The sequence below is a fragment of the Phaethon aethereus genome (genome assembly GCF_964289735.1).
Source record: "Phaethon aethereus genome assembly, chromosome: 15".
Lineage (NCBI taxonomy): Eukaryota > Metazoa > Chordata > Aves > Phaethontiformes > Phaethontidae > Phaethon > Phaethon aethereus.
The window spans coordinates 9,420,855-9,438,994 of NC_138591.1; the positions used below are offsets into that span (position 1 = coordinate 9,420,855).

Here is an 18,140-nt window from a genome sequence, read left to right on the forward strand (position 1 = left end):
TTCAATAACATAGATAAAATATCAAAAAATAAAAATGTGACATAAGAGAAAGATGCAGAAGTGAACAGAAGTTAGTAACAGATCAGGCTTAAAAACACACACAAACAAATTCACCTCAACAGCTTAAGGCTCCCCTCTTTAAACAAACCCAGGGTTCTGAGTTTTTGAGATGCCCGAGCATATGCAATTCTAGCTGACTTCATCACAAAGCAGAGTTACCTTGCACAGACCCAAGCCAGTCATCTATCACTTTATATATAATTTCCTTTCAAACCATGGGGCTCAAGAGAAATGCATCACCTTGCTGTGTAAACAAGTGTTTATTCCCACATTTTACTATGCTGTGGCTTTAGACATCATGTATATCAGTACTACAGGTTTCCTATTCAAGAATTTATATTTTTTTAAATGTATTTTCTTCTATTTCTCTTCATTGTGAAAGTATTAATGTACTGTCAGTAGCTGAAATACAGAAGATTAAATGCCTTCCATTCCAGTAAGTTTTCTTATTTTAAACAAAAGTCAGGATTTGAACAGCTAGTATTTTACTCCAAGAAAATTTTCACTATTTCATACAATCATGTTTGTGGACAAAAAGGAGCATGCTAAGCTCTTCCTTACTACTTCCTCACTTATTGCAATTACTATTACTAGATTATTAGTTGTAACTGCTCTATCATTACACATTTCTTTTAGCTGTATCAGAAGCAGTAAAAGGCAGACTGTGCACACAAACTGTTTCCTACAGAACCTTCAGAAACCTTGCACTATGTAGCAGGAATGATTAGGCTATAACAAAAATGCAAGCATTATTGTATTTCAACATTCAAATAAACTAGACAGCTCATCTATCAGAGTAAACCAGAGGTTAGCGATTACTTGCAGATGCAGGAATTCATATGGACACCCCTGAATAGTATACCAAAAGCATACTGGACAGTTTATTCAAATATAACAGATATATTGACCCTGAACAAACTCATATTTCATAATGGCAGCTGATTTCATGCCAGCATTGCTAATTAGCAGTGCTACTATTTTCCAATTATACTTGAGATCTTTGCTACTATCTCAAAAAAGTATTTCTCAATATTTTTCCACTATTGATGACTTTTTGAATCATTTTAGCACCTCTTCTTGGGTAAGTTTACCTTGGCTGAGCTGTTACGGTAACTGCAGGAGTAGCTGAGGATAAGAACATAGCCACACTGCACAGTCAGTCAAAAATCCACTGTCTGAACCACTTTACCAACACTTTACCTCCTCTGCCAAGAAGCCTGCCAATCCTCTGCCTGCCACATACACTCCAGCAGTAGTAGGAGGAAGATAAACATTGGGAAAGTATAGGAAAGCAGTGCCTAGCAATCAGACAACAGCATGTAGTCTCCAAGTCCAAGCTCTCCTTCCACTCAGGTCCTTAACATTTTGCCCTACCTGAAGATGAAAAACTGGCATAAGCAGCACATAAAATTATTTTTTACTTTTTATGAACACTTAAAGAAAGATTCCCCATTACTAAAACAAAAGAGAAATTTTAATTTTTGTTAGAAGGAAGAGACAGGTTGCTATTTCAAATAAAAACAGCAGTTAGAAAAAAAAAATTTTCCTTTAGTGGCAGAGCCAGCTGCAGTAAATCTTTGATACAGATCTGAAGTGTTAAATGATAGCCTACCCTGCAAAGGTATGCTCTTGCATAGACTGCAACCAGCGGATCTCCAATTCCTCTAATCATAGACGTTAACCGTGGGAGACATTCCGAAATCCCCCTGTTAAGATTTTTCAGAAATGAAAATGAGGTGTAACAATTGATAACAGAATTATATCACCTACAGCTAACTTCAGTAGCTGCCTTGTAGATTGACAATTGAGCAAGAATTATAGAAAGACCTACCAACGCAGCAGCAGATTAGCACAAAAATTTATTTCAGAAGTGAAATTTTATGTGTATAGTAACACATATCCTATATTCAAATTGCAGTTTTTTGCCTTTGGGAGTAGTGCAGATAGCCAGCTGGGATGCTTGGCTTGTGAAAAACATGCACAACCAAAAACCTCCTCCTCTAGTTCGGAGGAACAGAAGAGCTCTAGAAGGGCTGTAATTCAATGTGAAGAATGCACCTGCTTACAGCAGAACTGGCAGAACTCCTTATATGTCTCATTTTCCCCACAGGTCCTTTTGACAGAGCTGTACCAGTGCCTGGAGATGAGGCCCATCAATTCCAGTAAAAGAGCTGCTTTTTAGGGATAACGAAGTTGTCACTATAGTAGCAATTTGGCTTACAACACTAATTTCAAAATATAACTGAAAAAGGATGATTATATGTGAAGGAACATTTTCAGCTCAGCAACTGACACTGTTTGCCAACATATGAAGCTTACACCAAGATTTTCAATAGATAATGGTTCATTACTCCTAATTGTTTCTCCAACTCCGTCTCCAGCATTCTACATCAGGATTTTCCTCACAGTTTTCTATCCCGTCTTTTTGCCACGCTCCTCATCTCGACAATCTTGCTCCCTCCTCCACCATCTGAAGCCACTGGTTTTTAATTTGCAAACTCCTGATGTCACAAGTATACATGTATTCCAAAACTGCACGCACTACTGCATTCCAAAGCGTACCGCGGTCCACCTTGAATTTATTCCCTGTCATTCTCACTAAAAACTCCAAAATCTCTCAGTACTGCTGCTTCTCAGATCTATGGAGACCCTATCCACCATTAATCACAGAACTTGCATGCTTAACTCCTTAAATTAGTTTATAAGCCTGCCCATTCTCTTCCTTCCCACACTTAACATTTACTCTTACGTTTTGGATAGGAACTTGTTGCACTTCAGTATTGCTGCTTCCACGTAACTAAAATGAAGCCAAGTTAAGGAAACAAACTAAGATGCATGCCATTTAAAACCACAAAAATAAACTTATATTCCAAATACATATTGAACGAACTATTTCAAGGCCTCTGTAATTAATTTCACTGCACTTGGTTGATTTTTACGATCTCTCTAGAAGATTTTTATTGTTTCCCAAGTTTTCATACATCAACTCTACTTTATCACTGCCATGCTGCTCATAGCCAATAATTCAATATTCAGTTTATTATGAAACATGACTCAAAATTAAATTCAAAATATACAGCCTGAAACAAATGAAACAAAGTCAGTATAAACATCAGATTGCTGTGGGTTTTACTGAAGCAAACATGTTCATTTTTGGAAAAGTCTACGAAAAGCCTGCAGACACACTCCAAGAGCCTCATTTGTCAAGGATACAATCTGGGAATGAGTTCTCTGATTGAAGCAATCTTGAAAAACCAGTTTAAGCAAGTTTCTTTAGCCGTATCGTTAACACTCTCCGGAGAAAAATTATCTGGGGAAAAAACACAACAACCCAGAAATAGTTACAATCTTTCAGGAAAGAAGCTACTTTTCATTCTAAGTTTAAAATTGTGTTCTCTTTCCTTTCAACAAGGAATTAAGCGCGCCATAGTAAACTAGGCAGTATGTTTGATTCTCGGCTCTCTCTTGCAGCAGGAAGAGCTGAGTACACAGACAGCAAGAAGAGGTGACCAGAGCTTCCATCTTGCATTAAGTAACATGTCAGAAGCTGAAGTCAAGCACTCAAAGCTAATCTCAGATCTGCTACTTAAAAATCTAACCTCTGCCTCCCCGCAAAAGCAAAAATTGTAAAAAAAAAAAAAAAGGGAATCTATAATAAACACATGTATATAAATCCATAACATATGCATACATATAAAAGATTTAAGCGCTCACATTCTTCACTCTAAAAGGCTCATATAATTTTTAACTAGTATTATTTAAAACCATATTGCAAGAAGTAGGCAGTATTAAACACTGACAGAACACTTGTCTCTGTGTGCTAAACAGCTAACGCCGCAGCGCAGTTCTCTCCTCACGAGCTCTGGGAGTATTTATGTCAGCTGCCAGCAGGAAAAAGCTGCCACCCCCGGGTGGAACAGATGGGTTATGGGGACAGTGCTCTGGTCAGGCGGGCATGCAGTTGCCTCCTCTTTCTCCAGATTGCCTGGAACAGAAGGCAGAAATGGGCTTTTTGGGATCTACCCAGGTCTGAGGCAAGATGGTTCGGAAGGATGAGTCCCTCTTCTCTCGGTGATAAAGCTACGCAGGCAGCTTCTGCTGCCAATGTCTGCTTACAAACTGCTTGTGAAACAGTTTTAAAATCCCAGTGCTCCCCTATCCCTGCCCCCAGAAGGTAAGAAGCTCCTGTTCCACAAGAAAGTTTCCAACTTCCAAGACTAGAGAAGCTAGACGCTAGATGCTGACCAAGTACAGGAAGATGTTCTTTCTCATCTAGGAGCACAGGAGTTCTCGTCCAACTTTGTTTCGCTTGGTTCCCACGGAACGAGTGTGGACGTTGGGCTTGAAATCCCCGGGGGTTCACGCTGCCATGCACAGCAAGCGCAGCACAGATCTTCCTTCTCCTCCCCCTCTGACAGCGTTGGGAAGTTCCCACCAGCAATGCCCCCAGCAGCTGCACAGCAGCAGCATGAGCTCAGCTCCCCCGAAGGGAGGGAACCGTGCCCAGTAATCGTGCCAGGCTACGGGAACCGTCTGCCTTCATTAACGCTTGTAGGAACAGTTTATCAGAGCTGCAACAACCAAATTTAAGTATTTTCTGTAAGTTTATTTCAAGTTAAAATATTTGCTGGTTTCAGGCTTCTGGCTCAAATCCTATAGATTTGACTGTAACCTAATGGTACTGTAGAACTGCCAACTACACAGTAAGAATGTTTCGTATTTCAAGGACATGCACTTAATACACTCCAAATTGCAAGGAAAAGCCCGTATTTCAATGGAATGTTTCGGTGCCTTCCTAAAGAAGTACTTCCATATACATTTGTACCGTAAATGTCAAATTAAACTTCTACATTGTGTTATAACTTCAACTGAAAAAATGAAAAGGGTCCAAGTTGGAAAGATCATACTGACAGCCTGCTCCTTCTTCCAAAATTCTTCCCTAATTAAAGCAAAACTACCAACAGTTTCCAATGTAGCAACAAAACCAACTATTTACCAAAAACTGAGTTTCTCATCTTTGTTTGTATAATCTTCACAGTTAAAATGTAAACTATGTTTATGCAATAAACACTGTGAATGGTGAAAGCTATAAAAGCAATGGATTTTACTCTGTTAAAAAATAAGCATTACTAGATTCAAATCAGAACTTTTTTCTTAGGAAATAAAATAAGGTCCTATTTAACCTTTCTCAAATTAGTTCAGACATGATTTTTTCCAGGCTCACAGTAGAAACAAACACAAAATTACCTGTCAGAGAGACACGACTGTCCACACACATTGACAGAATTCTTTCATACACTAGTTTCCCTGTTTAAAAACAAAAACAACAACAAAATCCATAACAAACTGTGGAACACAAAATGTTGATACAAAAGTTCCCTTTCAAACATGCTGAAATCAGCTGGAAAAAACTTCCTAGAACACTAACATTATGCTGCCCTCTAGTGAGGCTGAAATGTTAAGTCTGAATTTAGCACTTCGCACGCTACAAAAAAATTCATCTGGCTCCCTTCAGTGCAGAGGTAGCACACAGGTCAGATTTCCCCCAGGCCAGGAAAGGACAGCTGGCGTCCCGCCTTTGCTGAGTTTGGATGTTATGTTACCTTCAGCAACTTTCAGGAAGTAGGAAAGAGCACAAAGAGGAAACAAGACCTGAAAAAAAAACTGGATCTATGTCATAGCATATCCTGCTAAACATCAAAATACCTTCAACATTGAATGCCATCGGAAACCTTTTCCATAAGATGGCAGAAAACCAAGAGAATCACATGCGGTGGATAACAATTTCACTTCAAGTATCATTTAAAAATGATAAAAATAAGACTAAAAATTCAGTTACATTTTGATCACTTCATAGTCCCTATTCAGCTAAAGAAAACTTTCTGACTTCTATTCTTCAAATATAAATCGAATGAAATATTGAGTCAAGAGGCTGCCAAATCCAAGATATTTTCAAAGTAACAACAGTGTGTTTTAAATTTCAAAATGCAGAGATCATGATTTTTCCCAAGGTTTTATTCTAGATATTCACTAATACATGAAGCCTAAAAACCTACAAAATCAAGTATTTTTATTTTAGAGACTTCACTTATAAGACTTTTTGAACAATTATATACCACTGGTGTCCAAATGTTTATGTTGGAAATATTATGTATTAAAACTGACAGTCATTTCAACATTTTCTGGATAACTTTGATGTTTTCTAACATTACAAAAAATTAATTTCATCTTATTAACAATTGTAGGTCTGACACATTAGATACTTACCAAAAGTATCAAGGATATCTGTAATTAAAACAAATTTACTTGGATAAAACTGGATTACTGTTGTGTCTGAAAGAAGCTTAGAACACTAGAAGGAAAACAAAACACAAAAACAAAGAAATATTTTTAGAAGACAATACAAGTTTGTGTTTTTACTCCAGACAGGCTGGAAAAGATGAATAGCTACAGTTAGAAAGAACCAACATGAACTATCCACCAAAAAGCACAAGAACAAGCACATCATGGTACTCTGTATTTTTCAGCGTATTCTTCATGTCCAGCAGAGCTAATGGCAGATCTGTTTTTCCTTTATACAAGATAATCTACAATGCAGAATTTCAGCTGACCATGCAGATCTGTGCATTTGTTCATACAAGACAAATCCTCTCCCAGATGAAGCACAAAAAGGCACTTCTTTTCTAAACCAACTTTTTTTAAGGGCATATTTCAGTTTTTCACCATGTCTCTAAGCATCCATATTAAACACAAAATTTTATATAGACTAAATTAAGAAACAATTTTAAAAGTTCAGCTAATGAGCTTTTCAACGCATCTTTGTGGCTCACATAACCAGTTCAGACATTTTGTCCAGTTGATCCACAGTCACCTCCAGGGAAGAATCTGTAATCAATCATCACCCGCAGGCACCCAACATGATCACGGCAGTTGGGACTATGACAACGGCTGGTACAAAGTCACATCTGAAAATGTATTAGCCAACGTAGTTCTAGTATCGTTGAATGCTAAGACCAGGTAGGAACATGTCCATTTATGATATGAATTCAAAACACACACCGAGATATTTTTAAGATATTTAATTAAGCTATAATTTGTTTTCCAAGATGGTCCAAAACCTGCAGACTAAACTGGAGTCAAAAACTTCGGCAGAAGTTTATTCACAAAAAAATCAACTTCCACCTGAAGAAAACAGGCAAATGATTGACTGGGGAGAAAAATCCACCTCGTCCCTACTGGAACCAACGGCAGGCTTTGACCATGAGACTTCTGTGGTCTCTATTTAAGACTGAGAAGTACAGAATTCTCTGTGATCTCTGTCTCTTCTCTCTCTTTCATCAGGAGACAGTTCTTCAATCTCAATGGAATAAATAAAGTTCAAGTTTTCATTACATTCCAAAAAAACAGGAAGCAATCCAATACCCCACAAGACTGCTTTGTTGAAACAAGAAAATCGTAACATTTGAAGCATGCTTATATGCTTGGTCTTTTTGCTTTATTCATCAGGGAGGAACTTAGGAGTGCACCAGAAAGACAGGTGAGAGCATTCATATCTTACAAACAAAGCAAAACTTACTCTTCCCTACCGAGCAGTAAGTCAGTCACCTTCAAAGAAAGGTAATTCAGTAGCTGTTTAGGACCTATGCATACCGTGAACGCTTAATTACCACTTTTCTTAGAGCTCACATACATAATCAACTTACTTCAGCTTACTCTAAGTAGCTTAGCTTATTCCATCTTGACAAGTAAAGTATCTTGTAAAAAGGCACTTGAGGAATTCATGTCATAAATTCAGACCCTGCCTTAATAACCAGAACTCTTCCTCCACTTCAAGCTCTGAAAAACTCTCATACAAAGAATGAAGGCTCCATCCCCAATATCCATATCCTGGTTTCACCAGGATAGAGCTGCTTTTCTTCACAGAAGCTAGTGTGAGACTATGTTTTGGATTTGGGATGAGAAACTGTTGATAAGGTGCTGATGTTTTGGGTTGTTGCTGAGCAGTCAAGGACAGTCCAGCTTCTTGTGCTGGCCTGCCAACGAGCAGGCTGGGGGTGCACGGGGAGCTGGGAGGGGACACAACCAGGACAGCTGACCCAGACTGGCCAAAGAGATATTCCCTACCATATGACATCATGCCCAGTACATAAACTGGAGTTGGCCGGGGGGTGGAAATCATTGCTCGGGGACGGGCTGTCGATCGCCGGGTGGTGAGCAATTGCTGTATTGGGCATCACTTGTTCTTGTACATTCTTTTGTTGGTATTATTATTGTTGTTTCTTTCTCTCTTTCTGTCCTATTAAACTGTGTTCATCTCAACCCATGAGGTTTTTTTCTAATTCTCTCCCCCGTCCCACTGCGGGAGGGGGAGTGAGTGAGCGGCTGCGTGGGGCTTAGTTGCCGGCTGGGGCTAAACCACGACAGTCCAAATGAAAGATCTTGTGTAATTTCATCATTAATCCTTAAATCAAAGTAATTCTGGCATTCAAATTAGAATTGCTTTTTCCAGCCCAGTATACTTTTCTGAAAATAACCACAAAAAAAAAGCCAAACCTGCTCCTCCTGTTGCACACTAACCAGTATGTGATGCTAATAATGATAGATTACGTATATAATCACAGCCTGATGTCAAGAAAACTGCTTAGCTCTTTAAGAGGATACAACATTCTTAAAATTATGTTATTTACTAGGAAGAACCACAACAAGGAAGTTCAGTCAGGTTTCTACCCTATCCTGCTTTTTAAGTACAGAATTATTATTGGTTACTTATAGTCTCCTTTATGAAACATTTTTGTATTCATGCTAATTACCCAAACACCTACTTCATTCTTGCCCAGTCTTTCAATTAATGAGCATCTACAGCGCAAAGTTCAAGTGCAATACACAGACAACACTCAGAGATAAACGTATGCAATTTTGATACCACTTTCCTGAAAGAAAGCACTGAATCCCATCTTAGAAACTACATTGTTTCAAAATCATTTGTGAAACCATTTGTAAAAAAATATATGAAAGTATTAATGCATAGATCATCACTGCATCAGACACTGTATGTATATGTATTAATGCACTGTAAATACAGTATATGCATGTCCCTTTTCTCCTCCTCTCCCCCTCCTCCAGACTTTTCATACTGTATTTTCTACAGGGAATATCTAAGATATTCACACTTCACAATGCTATATATGGATTTTTTTTAAAAAGAATAATAGTGCTGATTTCATAGTATTACTACAGAACATTAGTCACCCTAGGTCACACATAATTTTCTGATCTCCATTTATGTTTCATTTCCTTTACTGTCTTTACCACAATTTAAGCTGAAATTACTGCAAACAGTTTTCACAAGAGTATCCATCACAAGAAAAAAACCTCCTGACTTTATATAACCCCGTTTGATGACTATTAGCATTACATCAGTTTTACAGCTTTTAAGGGTGTCATTACCTCCTCTGTCCTCTGATGCACTCTGCCTCTGGCCTTTTTTTAAAGGCCAAGCCAAACAACAAAGCATTTAATTGTCCTATCCCCCCCTGCTCCCCTCACAGCCCATCACCCCAAATAAGCCAGAGGAAGACTGTGGAAAACTTTAAAAAACAAAACAAACAAAAAAACCCCGCACACACCAAAAAAACACCCCAAAACAAAACAAAACCATTTTAAAAAAATCTGGAGTTGTTTTCTGTACTTTGCTAGGGTCCTAAATCAGATTATTCAGTTGCCTTAGTACATCTGGATGGGGAAAACACTGATGTCCAAAAAGCCATTCTTGTATTATTTGGGGTGGGGTACAAGGGGGTAGAAAGGGAAGAGGAAAGGAAAGGAAATTACATGTCCTAGAAAGAGTTGATATCACTACATGTTATTTTTTCTAATTATCCCTAACCAGGTAAAATTTACACATCTGTCATTTGGCCACTTTCTTTAATGAGAATTCCATCCCACATAGCCTAGTCAAAATCAATATATTACAACAGAGTTGAAAATCCAACTGTTGTCAGAAGTCATAAAACTCTTAAAGAAATGGGTTTCAGTGAAGAACTGAGGAAAATAGTAGAAAAATAATAGAAACCCTTCTTTCCCCAAGAAAGAAATCAGACAAGCCACACCACCAAACTCACCAGTTCTGTACAGAGCAAAAGTGTAAGACTGACCTGGATAACTATTTTCAGAGCTTTTACTTTCTGATCAGAGGACCAAGCATCCTTCAAAGACTGGTTCAGTTCTTCAATTCGGTTCATGTAATCCTGCTGAGTCAAATTCAACAGCTCCTTCTGCGACCCCTGGCAAGAAAACACAAGTTACTTATTAAGAGAGGGAGGGGAGGAAGGAGAGTGCCATTATTAACTGAGTCAAATCACTGGAGAGGAAAACCCACAAAACTTTAATTACAGAATTACCTAATTTTCCCTTCTTTCCTTTGCAGCATCCATATTGCAGGTGTTTGGCACAGGAGTGCATCACAACTGCTTTGGTTTTCAAGAGACATACATGCTGGTACTCAAAGCTGTCCATGAGGTCAGAAATGTCGGACTATTTCGGTGGCATTCTATGTGTGGTATAATTAGTGCACTAACACTCTACATAAGCATAGTAGCACCTATGTAGAAGCAGCATCAGACAGAAATGTTTTGCCAGCAAGGTCCTAAGAAACTTCCTGACAGCAAGAAAAATCCGCTGTGATTCACCCTCAGTAAGAAAATAGAACTATCTTTATTTCATGCTCAGTACTGGAGCATTCTCGTTATTTTTTTCCAGAAGATCTTACAGACCTTGTAAAAAGATCACGTATCAAAAATAAACTAGTGAAACACTGGAAGCAGAAATAATTGTTTAAAGCTTTAAAACCAAACTGATACAGGAACTAAGTGACTATAAATGCATTTACAAAAATCAGAAGGTGGTTCTGGATCAGTCTTCAGTAAAAGTATGAGCAACACTGAAAACTACCTTCAGGACTAGTTTTGATGAGTTTATTAAGCTGCAATACAGAACAGATTTCATAATACCTGAGAGTCTAGAAACAACCATCAGTAACAAAAGTCACAGATGAAGACATAACATGCAAATGCAATTTCACAAAAGTTTACATGTTTCCTCAAGATAAAAAGTACTTCAAATTTCTACTAAAAGACTCCAATCCTTTATTTGTGATATGCAAATGTGCCTCTTGCAACAGGCAACCTGGAACTAGTTAAGAGGCAGAGGTTTCAAAACATTACCCAAAACAATTCATAACGTACCCCACAGATTCAGGTTTTAGCAAAGTAAAACCTCATCTTTGCACAGCAAAATACTGCAGTCTGAGAATTGAGTAGTCAGGATTTCTATCAAGCACGTAAATGTAACTTTAATTAAGTTTAGGTAAACAGCACGCAGTTGCTGCAACAGGGGCAAACAAAATTATCAGAAGTTTTATAGCAGCTGCAGACCATAGACAGTACCAAGGTAAATCAACATTGGTAGATTGGGTGACTTTTCGAATCACGATTTCTAGTGATATAAAAATATGATTCTGCCTGAATTCTGTAAGAATAAGGATTGAAATTACTAGAGAAGTCCCATGGAAATTATATATTTATCTAAATACTGCATAAGCACATGCAGAATCAGGACCGTTTTAAAAGGTTTCATAAAAGATTTTTATTTCAAAAATTTATTTAACTTTTAAAATTATGATATAATTGGATCAGAAAACTTTCTCACCTCTTCCAGATCATCCAGTTCTTCTAACCTTGTCCTCACTTTTTCAGAAACTGCTGAGCCAGTAGTTGTAGCTTTTCCTGTAAGGAATTATATGTTTAAGTTTCTTTAACATTTAAACACTTGGGACTTCTGAATGGGAACAAACTTGAAGGAGCCTGATAGACTCAGACAACTTGTCAGCTTCAATGACAGAAGACAGGTTTGATTCATTTGGCTATTCCTGAAGACACGTATTTAAACGTACCTAAAGTTCATTCACTTCGAACAGGGAGTGACAAGTAAGCAAAACTGAATGTAAATGGATTTTCTTGCAAGTTTTTCTGGTAAGGAAAGAACCACTGGGTAGAACCATAGGATAATTTAGGTTAGAAAAGCCCTGCAGACGTTTGTGTCCGCCTCTGCTCCTCAAAGCAGGTCCAATTTTGAAGTTGTAAGAGGTTGCATGGGGTTATATCCAATCAATTTACTGATATCTAAGGATGGAGACGTGTCACACTCCCTTTCAGTGTTTGACCATTCTCATTCCAAAGAAGTATTTCATTTTTTTGCACAAGCTGAAATGCTGCATGTTTACTCATATATAAGAATTCTGATTTACTATGCAATCAGCTATGACTACTTAGCCCAGATTTGCTTTGCTAGAAAACATGATAAAATATTTAACATTTGGTTCTTTTTTGAACACTCAGCGTACAGCTGAAATCATTTCACTTTCATGTAAACAGAGTAACTGAACAAGTTCCCAAGGGACTTGTTTGCTTGCCCTTCCAGCAAGCAGAAGAGTTGATGAACATGATCCTCAAAAGATCACTGCTCACTTTAAGTGGAAGAAAGCTTTAAGCTAAAGTGTAAGGCAGTTAATTCCATTTCCTTCCACAACACATAATCACAAATTCATTAGCCTACAGGAATACAAGACACAGTGGTTGAGTGGTTTGTTTTCAATAATTATTTTAAGTAAAAATCCAGCAGAAGTCTTATTCACAAAAAAAAAATATAGATCCAACCACAAGTCAGAATGGAGGAGGACAGGAACACACATTTCAGCTATGCTTGACCACAAACCTGTCGCTGCACCCTGCCTCAAGCAAAATCTGTTACTGTTAAAGGAACTGCTTACCTTTTTCAGATCCCATGTACAGATTCTGTGAAGAAACAGAAAAAGCAGACTTTTAGGAACATGTACTCACTAGCATTCCAAGAACGCACAGAGTAATTACACTGCTAATTAAGCCTCTAACCATTTAGAAGTAGACATGAGGCCAGAAGTTATTTGTATTGTTACAAAAAGAAAAAGCGATGGCTTCTGAGCATCAAGAGACTTTTAAAGTCTGCTCCAAAACAATCATTGTAAGTTAGAGCTTGTGGTACAGCCTTCTACAATTTCAGTTGAAACTGAAATTGAGAGAACCAAAATTTACTCATGAAATAATTACAAAACAGCAACATCCAAAATACATTAAAGGTCTAGTACAAATAAATAAAACCAGAGAAGGTGCCACTTACAATAGAGAGCTTCTCTGTCGTTGTATATCTAGCAAGGATTTCACCACGTTTGCTTGACCATGGCTCAAAGTCACTTCCTACCACAGAGCTGTCATCTTTATCCCGTTTCTTTCGTGTACTATCCTAGGAGGAGAGTACAAGTGAAAAATGTTAAATACAAATCTGGAAAAAAAAGAAGAGAAGGCTGATAAAGGTCAACTTAATGGTTCAAGTGCTAACTGATCCTTTCAAAAGTTACAATTTTTGAAAAAATTTCCAAATTTAAATAAATGTCAACATACATCAGATAAATATAGGTAAATAAAAAATACATTATTCTATTAATACAGTATGTTTCCCATTTGCATGAACCTCCTAGTTGGTGAGACAAATATATTTTATCCAGGGTTGGCTTTGTAGTTTCGTTTTGGGGTTGTGGGGTTTTTTTTGTTAAGACAACTCCCCTCCAGTGTTACCATGGCAGCAGTAGTAGTCACAGGATCTGCAGCTGCTGCAAATAACGACAAAGGATCGGTACCATCCAATACACTGCTCAATGGATCCATCACAGAACTAGAAGAAGAAGAGGAGGTAGAAGAAGTACTTCCTTTCCGGTTCATTTTCTTAGTCTTGGATTCAGTAACCTGAAATAAAAGTTCAAAACTATTAAACAAAAGGGATTTATCTTCCTCCTATTTTCTTTAATAAATCATCAAAAGATGTGCTACATAAATTGTGCTGTTGCAATGAAAGAAAGGACCAAGCAAAGGAACTCTTTAGAATGAGCATCATTATTTAAGTTGAAGCACCTCCTTTTCCCCTGAATCTGGAGGCACTCTTCAATAGCATTTCCATTACTTTTTTTTTTTTCCCTTCCAATTTCTAGGTCTACAAAACTGTAAGAACAGCAGTTCTTACAGTTCTAAATTTCTCTAAATTCTCAGCTCTCCAAGTTTCTTTCTAGTACTCCTTCTCTATTTTATTGTTTCTCTCCCTCTCCTCCAACCTCTTCTTGGCTATTTGATTTCCTCTGCCAGTCTCACCTTTACTTTTCTTGTACAATACTCAAGCCTGGAATGTCAAATCCATTCTTAAGTCCTCCGTCTTATCTCCTTACTGACCTTCCTGAGTAGAACCTCCTCCATTTATCATTCATTAGTGTATAACTATCATCTCTTTGAAGTTGAGTTTTTTTGTACACCCACATTTTTAAAAGCCTCTCATACATTAAAGAAATTATAAATGTTTTAGAGCATACAGCTGACTGGAAGTTCACCCAAAATCAAATATACATTGAGCAATTATGCAGGTTATTTGTAATGCAACAATCTGATTTTAAACTTATCCATTATTCAGCATTTAATGCAACCAAGAAAACCCACAAATTGGAATGCTATATTTGTCAGGAGGAGACTGTTTTTGACATATAACAGCACCAGCAAATTTCTGTAAAGGACAAACAGAATAAACCTTGATGCTGCTAAAATAACAGGACACTAACATAGAAAGCAACTTCACCAGTACCACCACCAACTGCAAAGCCTTTTAATTTCAAAGGAACAAATGTAAAAAGAGGAACACAATCAGTTTTACTTCCCATTAATTTTCCAAAAGCACAAAAAGAAACTCACTGTAATGGGTTTTAGTGGATGGTAATCACCAAAATCCAAGGGTACAGATTCCAGTTTGCACACTTCAAATTCTGAAACATAGTTTCTTGATCGCGCGTGCCTTAAAAAGCAAGAGTAAAGGGAGAGTATATATGCATATAAATAATCACATACAAACAGAGAAACATATCCTACGTCTATAGAGATGCAGGCAAATTTACAAAAAGAAATGCACGTTAAAAAATAAGTCAATGTAAAGACCAAAACTTCTCTCTCTACTGATACAGAAAACTAAAGCTGAAGAAATTTTACTTTCAGCCATCCAACTGTATTCTGTCTCTACAGCTGGATTCTCTTTCATTCCATTGGACATCAAAAGGGCAATTTAAGCAAACATCTGTACATGTCACAGGCTGATGGAGATTATTAAACACCCCTCCCAAACTCAATAGTCATAGTGAAGGAAAAAGGTAAGTATGAAAACACAAGGGAAGAAATCAAAGTAATCATGCACAGATATAATGAGGGATTGCACAGATAACTTGTGTAGCTGCAAAACTCTTCCCTGAGAAATCTGTCCAATTCATAATAAAAGTTGCAAAAGTCAAATTATAAGAAAAAAACCTATCAGTACTCATATTGTGGATAAGTCCTGGTCTAAAAGCCTTGCCCCGCCTATGAAAATTAAGTATGTCATTAAGTGAAATAGATCACAAAAATATATGTATTTCAGGTTTTATTTTGAATCTGATATTAAGAGAGAACTGTGAGAACTATGGCCTCCATCTTTAATTAAAAAAATACTTGATTCCAGAAAAGAACATAAATAAAAGTATTTGAATAAAACAACATTGCCACTAAGAACTAACAGTAACATACACTAATTTATCAATCACAGTTTAAGGATGCTGCTCTTTTATAAAACAGACTGTTTGTCCTGGTTTTAATTGTACTAAGAATGAGTTTGATTTATGGTTGTGCTACTCCAAGGAGAGGCTTTGACATCTAATGAGATACAGCAGAGCAAGAGTCCAGAAATCCATGTGCTTCTTCCTTCTGTTTTCTTGTTCTCCAGCTCCCCTCCTTTATACATTAATAGTCTCTTTAATTTACTCTTGTCCTATCATTCAGTGATTCTCCTTGCTCACCTGCTTCATGGGTTAATTAGCACTTGGGTAAAAAAAGAAAAATCTTTCAGGCAAACTTTGGGGGCCTAATTATAACATTTCTATTACTCTGGTACAGTTCTGTCAGTATTTCCGTACAGGTATTTCCAAACCAGCAGTACAGACAGATGTGACTGACAGCTCACACTTGGCATACCTCTCCCAGGCCAGAATCAATCGTACTTTAATTATAATGTAAGACATCGCTGGGCAAGTATACATGTCTAACACACACGTGGGAATGAAGAAGAGCTGGTCACCCTGCAAATAAGTCTTTAAAGTACATTTACAAGGCGGCTATTCAAGTGATAAGGCAGCTTGTAACGTAGCTAATATGGGGAACAAGTTCAAGCTTGCTCTGACATTACGTTCCACTTACTCTCCAGGGAAAGGAGATTAAGCGTTCCTTCCTCAGCCACAGCAGTGCAGCCAACTTCCTAGAGTAAATAAAAATAAGACCCAGGCCATGCTGGGGTTTCATCCTCAGTGCATACTACAAGAGACACCTCTGCTTGCAGGTGCTGTTTTAACAGCGGGTTTCAACCTTTCTTCACACACAAGCATTACTGCAACTGCCAGCACTCTATGCCTTCAACACTTGCCAGACTGCCAACCTTTTTCTCTCCTCCTGGTAAATAATCTTTTTTTCCTGGGAGTGCTGTACTTCCTCCTTACACCCAAGATACTGGAGGCTCTTCCAGTGCCCAGCCCACCCTACGAACTCAAGTGCCTGCCTCACGCTCCAGGTTCAGCAAAGAGACAGACTCTGCACAGCAGAGCCACCAGCCTTCCAAGAGACAGAAAAATATGCATTAAAACACTTTACTCTGGTTCATAGCCACTTCTGCATCAGTAGTACCAGACCTACTTATTAGCCTGCTCATCACTGCATTACATAAAAATCAGTTTGCCAGCATCCTTACCACTCTGCTTTGTGGCTGAGGTCCTTAGTTTTTCATTGTATTTTGGAACTGCTAGAAATTTAAAAGTTGCAGCCACATTCATTCCTTTCTGCTTCTGCAAGGTCACTGACCACACACACATCCCACCGAAATTACTGCACTCAAACTAAGTACCAATAGTTCCAACAGCCAACTAACAAGTTAGAGCCATCTTATACCCTCAAATTTTTTTAGCTACGTAAATTCAAGTTTTAAAGTATCCATATCCCAGTGAATTTATTTTTAAAAAGCACAGCTCTGACATTGTTATAAAATCTCAATTGGTTTCATTAACCATGACTTTTAAATCCACCAATTATTTCCACTTTTTATTAAACATTAAAGCTTCTCACACACTAATAACAATGAAAGAGTGAGACAGATGATTTTCAGCGTGACAATGTATATATGGGGAAAACTTTCTGGCATCCTAATGCTCTAATTGGCTCTAATTGCCGCATATTACTTTTCTTGATTCCACATAAGGTTTGATTTCTAGCTTGCTCACGATTGTAACACATCAGCCACATCAAAACCTGGAAGTTAGATATAGTCAATGTGTTAAAAGAACAATAGCCTCAGGAGAGCAAGTCTTTCAGAAAGAGAAAATCAGCTTATTCGTAAACAAGAGCAAGTCTGGAGAAAAATGAACTATGACGATATTTTCCTTTACTCTGTCAGAGAGAGTGCATCTATTTCGTCCTTCCTTTCCATAACAAATACCAGACTGTAAGTTACTCCACGTCCTACACAGTACAGCTTCCTCAGCTGTACACCAAGTTCTCCCGTAGAAATGTTTCATGTCGCTAAAGTCGCCTCTGCCTCTTCAGCCTGTAGCCTGTAAACACCGTGTCTACTTCTAGAGAGCCTGCGAAAGGTAACTAACGGAAGCGAAGCTGTGCCAGTAAGCTTGAAGTCACTGCACGAAACCTTCGTCTTGGGCGAGTTCCGAGCCGCACGCCTGCTGCGGGCCCGCGGTGACACCGCCTGGGCGCGGCGGGAGCAGCACGCCTGTACCCCACCGGCTCCCTTCTCCGAGTGAGGCACCCATCACCAGAACACAACGTGACCACGTCACACGCGAGCGGCCCTCGAGGAACTTTCTTGCACAGTCAGGGGAGCACGAACCCACGGCAGCGCGCAGAGGCCAGCGGCCGCCCTTCCCGCGCGGC

General features: G+C 38.3%; 1 protein-coding gene across 1 annotated transcript in view; it reads right to left on the minus strand.

Moving 5' to 3' along the window:
* The window catches only part of VPS35L (VPS35 endosomal protein sorting factor like), a gene marked incomplete at both ends in the record, with an annotated part of 54,113 nt that extends 37,864 nt beyond the window's left edge, over positions 1-16,249 (minus strand). The window contains 12 exons of the mRNA XM_082006938.1: positions 1,673-1,766; positions 2,810-2,857; positions 3,274-3,370; positions 5,308-5,367; positions 6,328-6,412; positions 10,215-10,343; positions 11,767-11,843; positions 12,887-12,911; positions 13,273-13,395; positions 13,728-13,895; positions 14,883-14,996; positions 16,130-16,249. Of these exons, the coding sequence (XP_081863064.1) occupies positions 1,673-1,766; positions 2,810-2,857; positions 3,274-3,370; positions 5,308-5,367; positions 6,328-6,412; positions 10,215-10,343; positions 11,767-11,843; positions 12,887-12,911; positions 13,273-13,395; positions 13,728-13,895; positions 14,883-14,996; positions 16,130-16,249 (1,140 nt within the window). The remainder of the gene's footprint in view (positions 1-1,672; positions 1,767-2,809; positions 2,858-3,273; positions 3,371-5,307; positions 5,368-6,327; positions 6,413-10,214; positions 10,344-11,766; positions 11,844-12,886; positions 12,912-13,272; positions 13,396-13,727; positions 13,896-14,882; positions 14,997-16,129) is intronic.
* Positions 16,250-18,140: the final 1,891 nt, after the last annotated feature.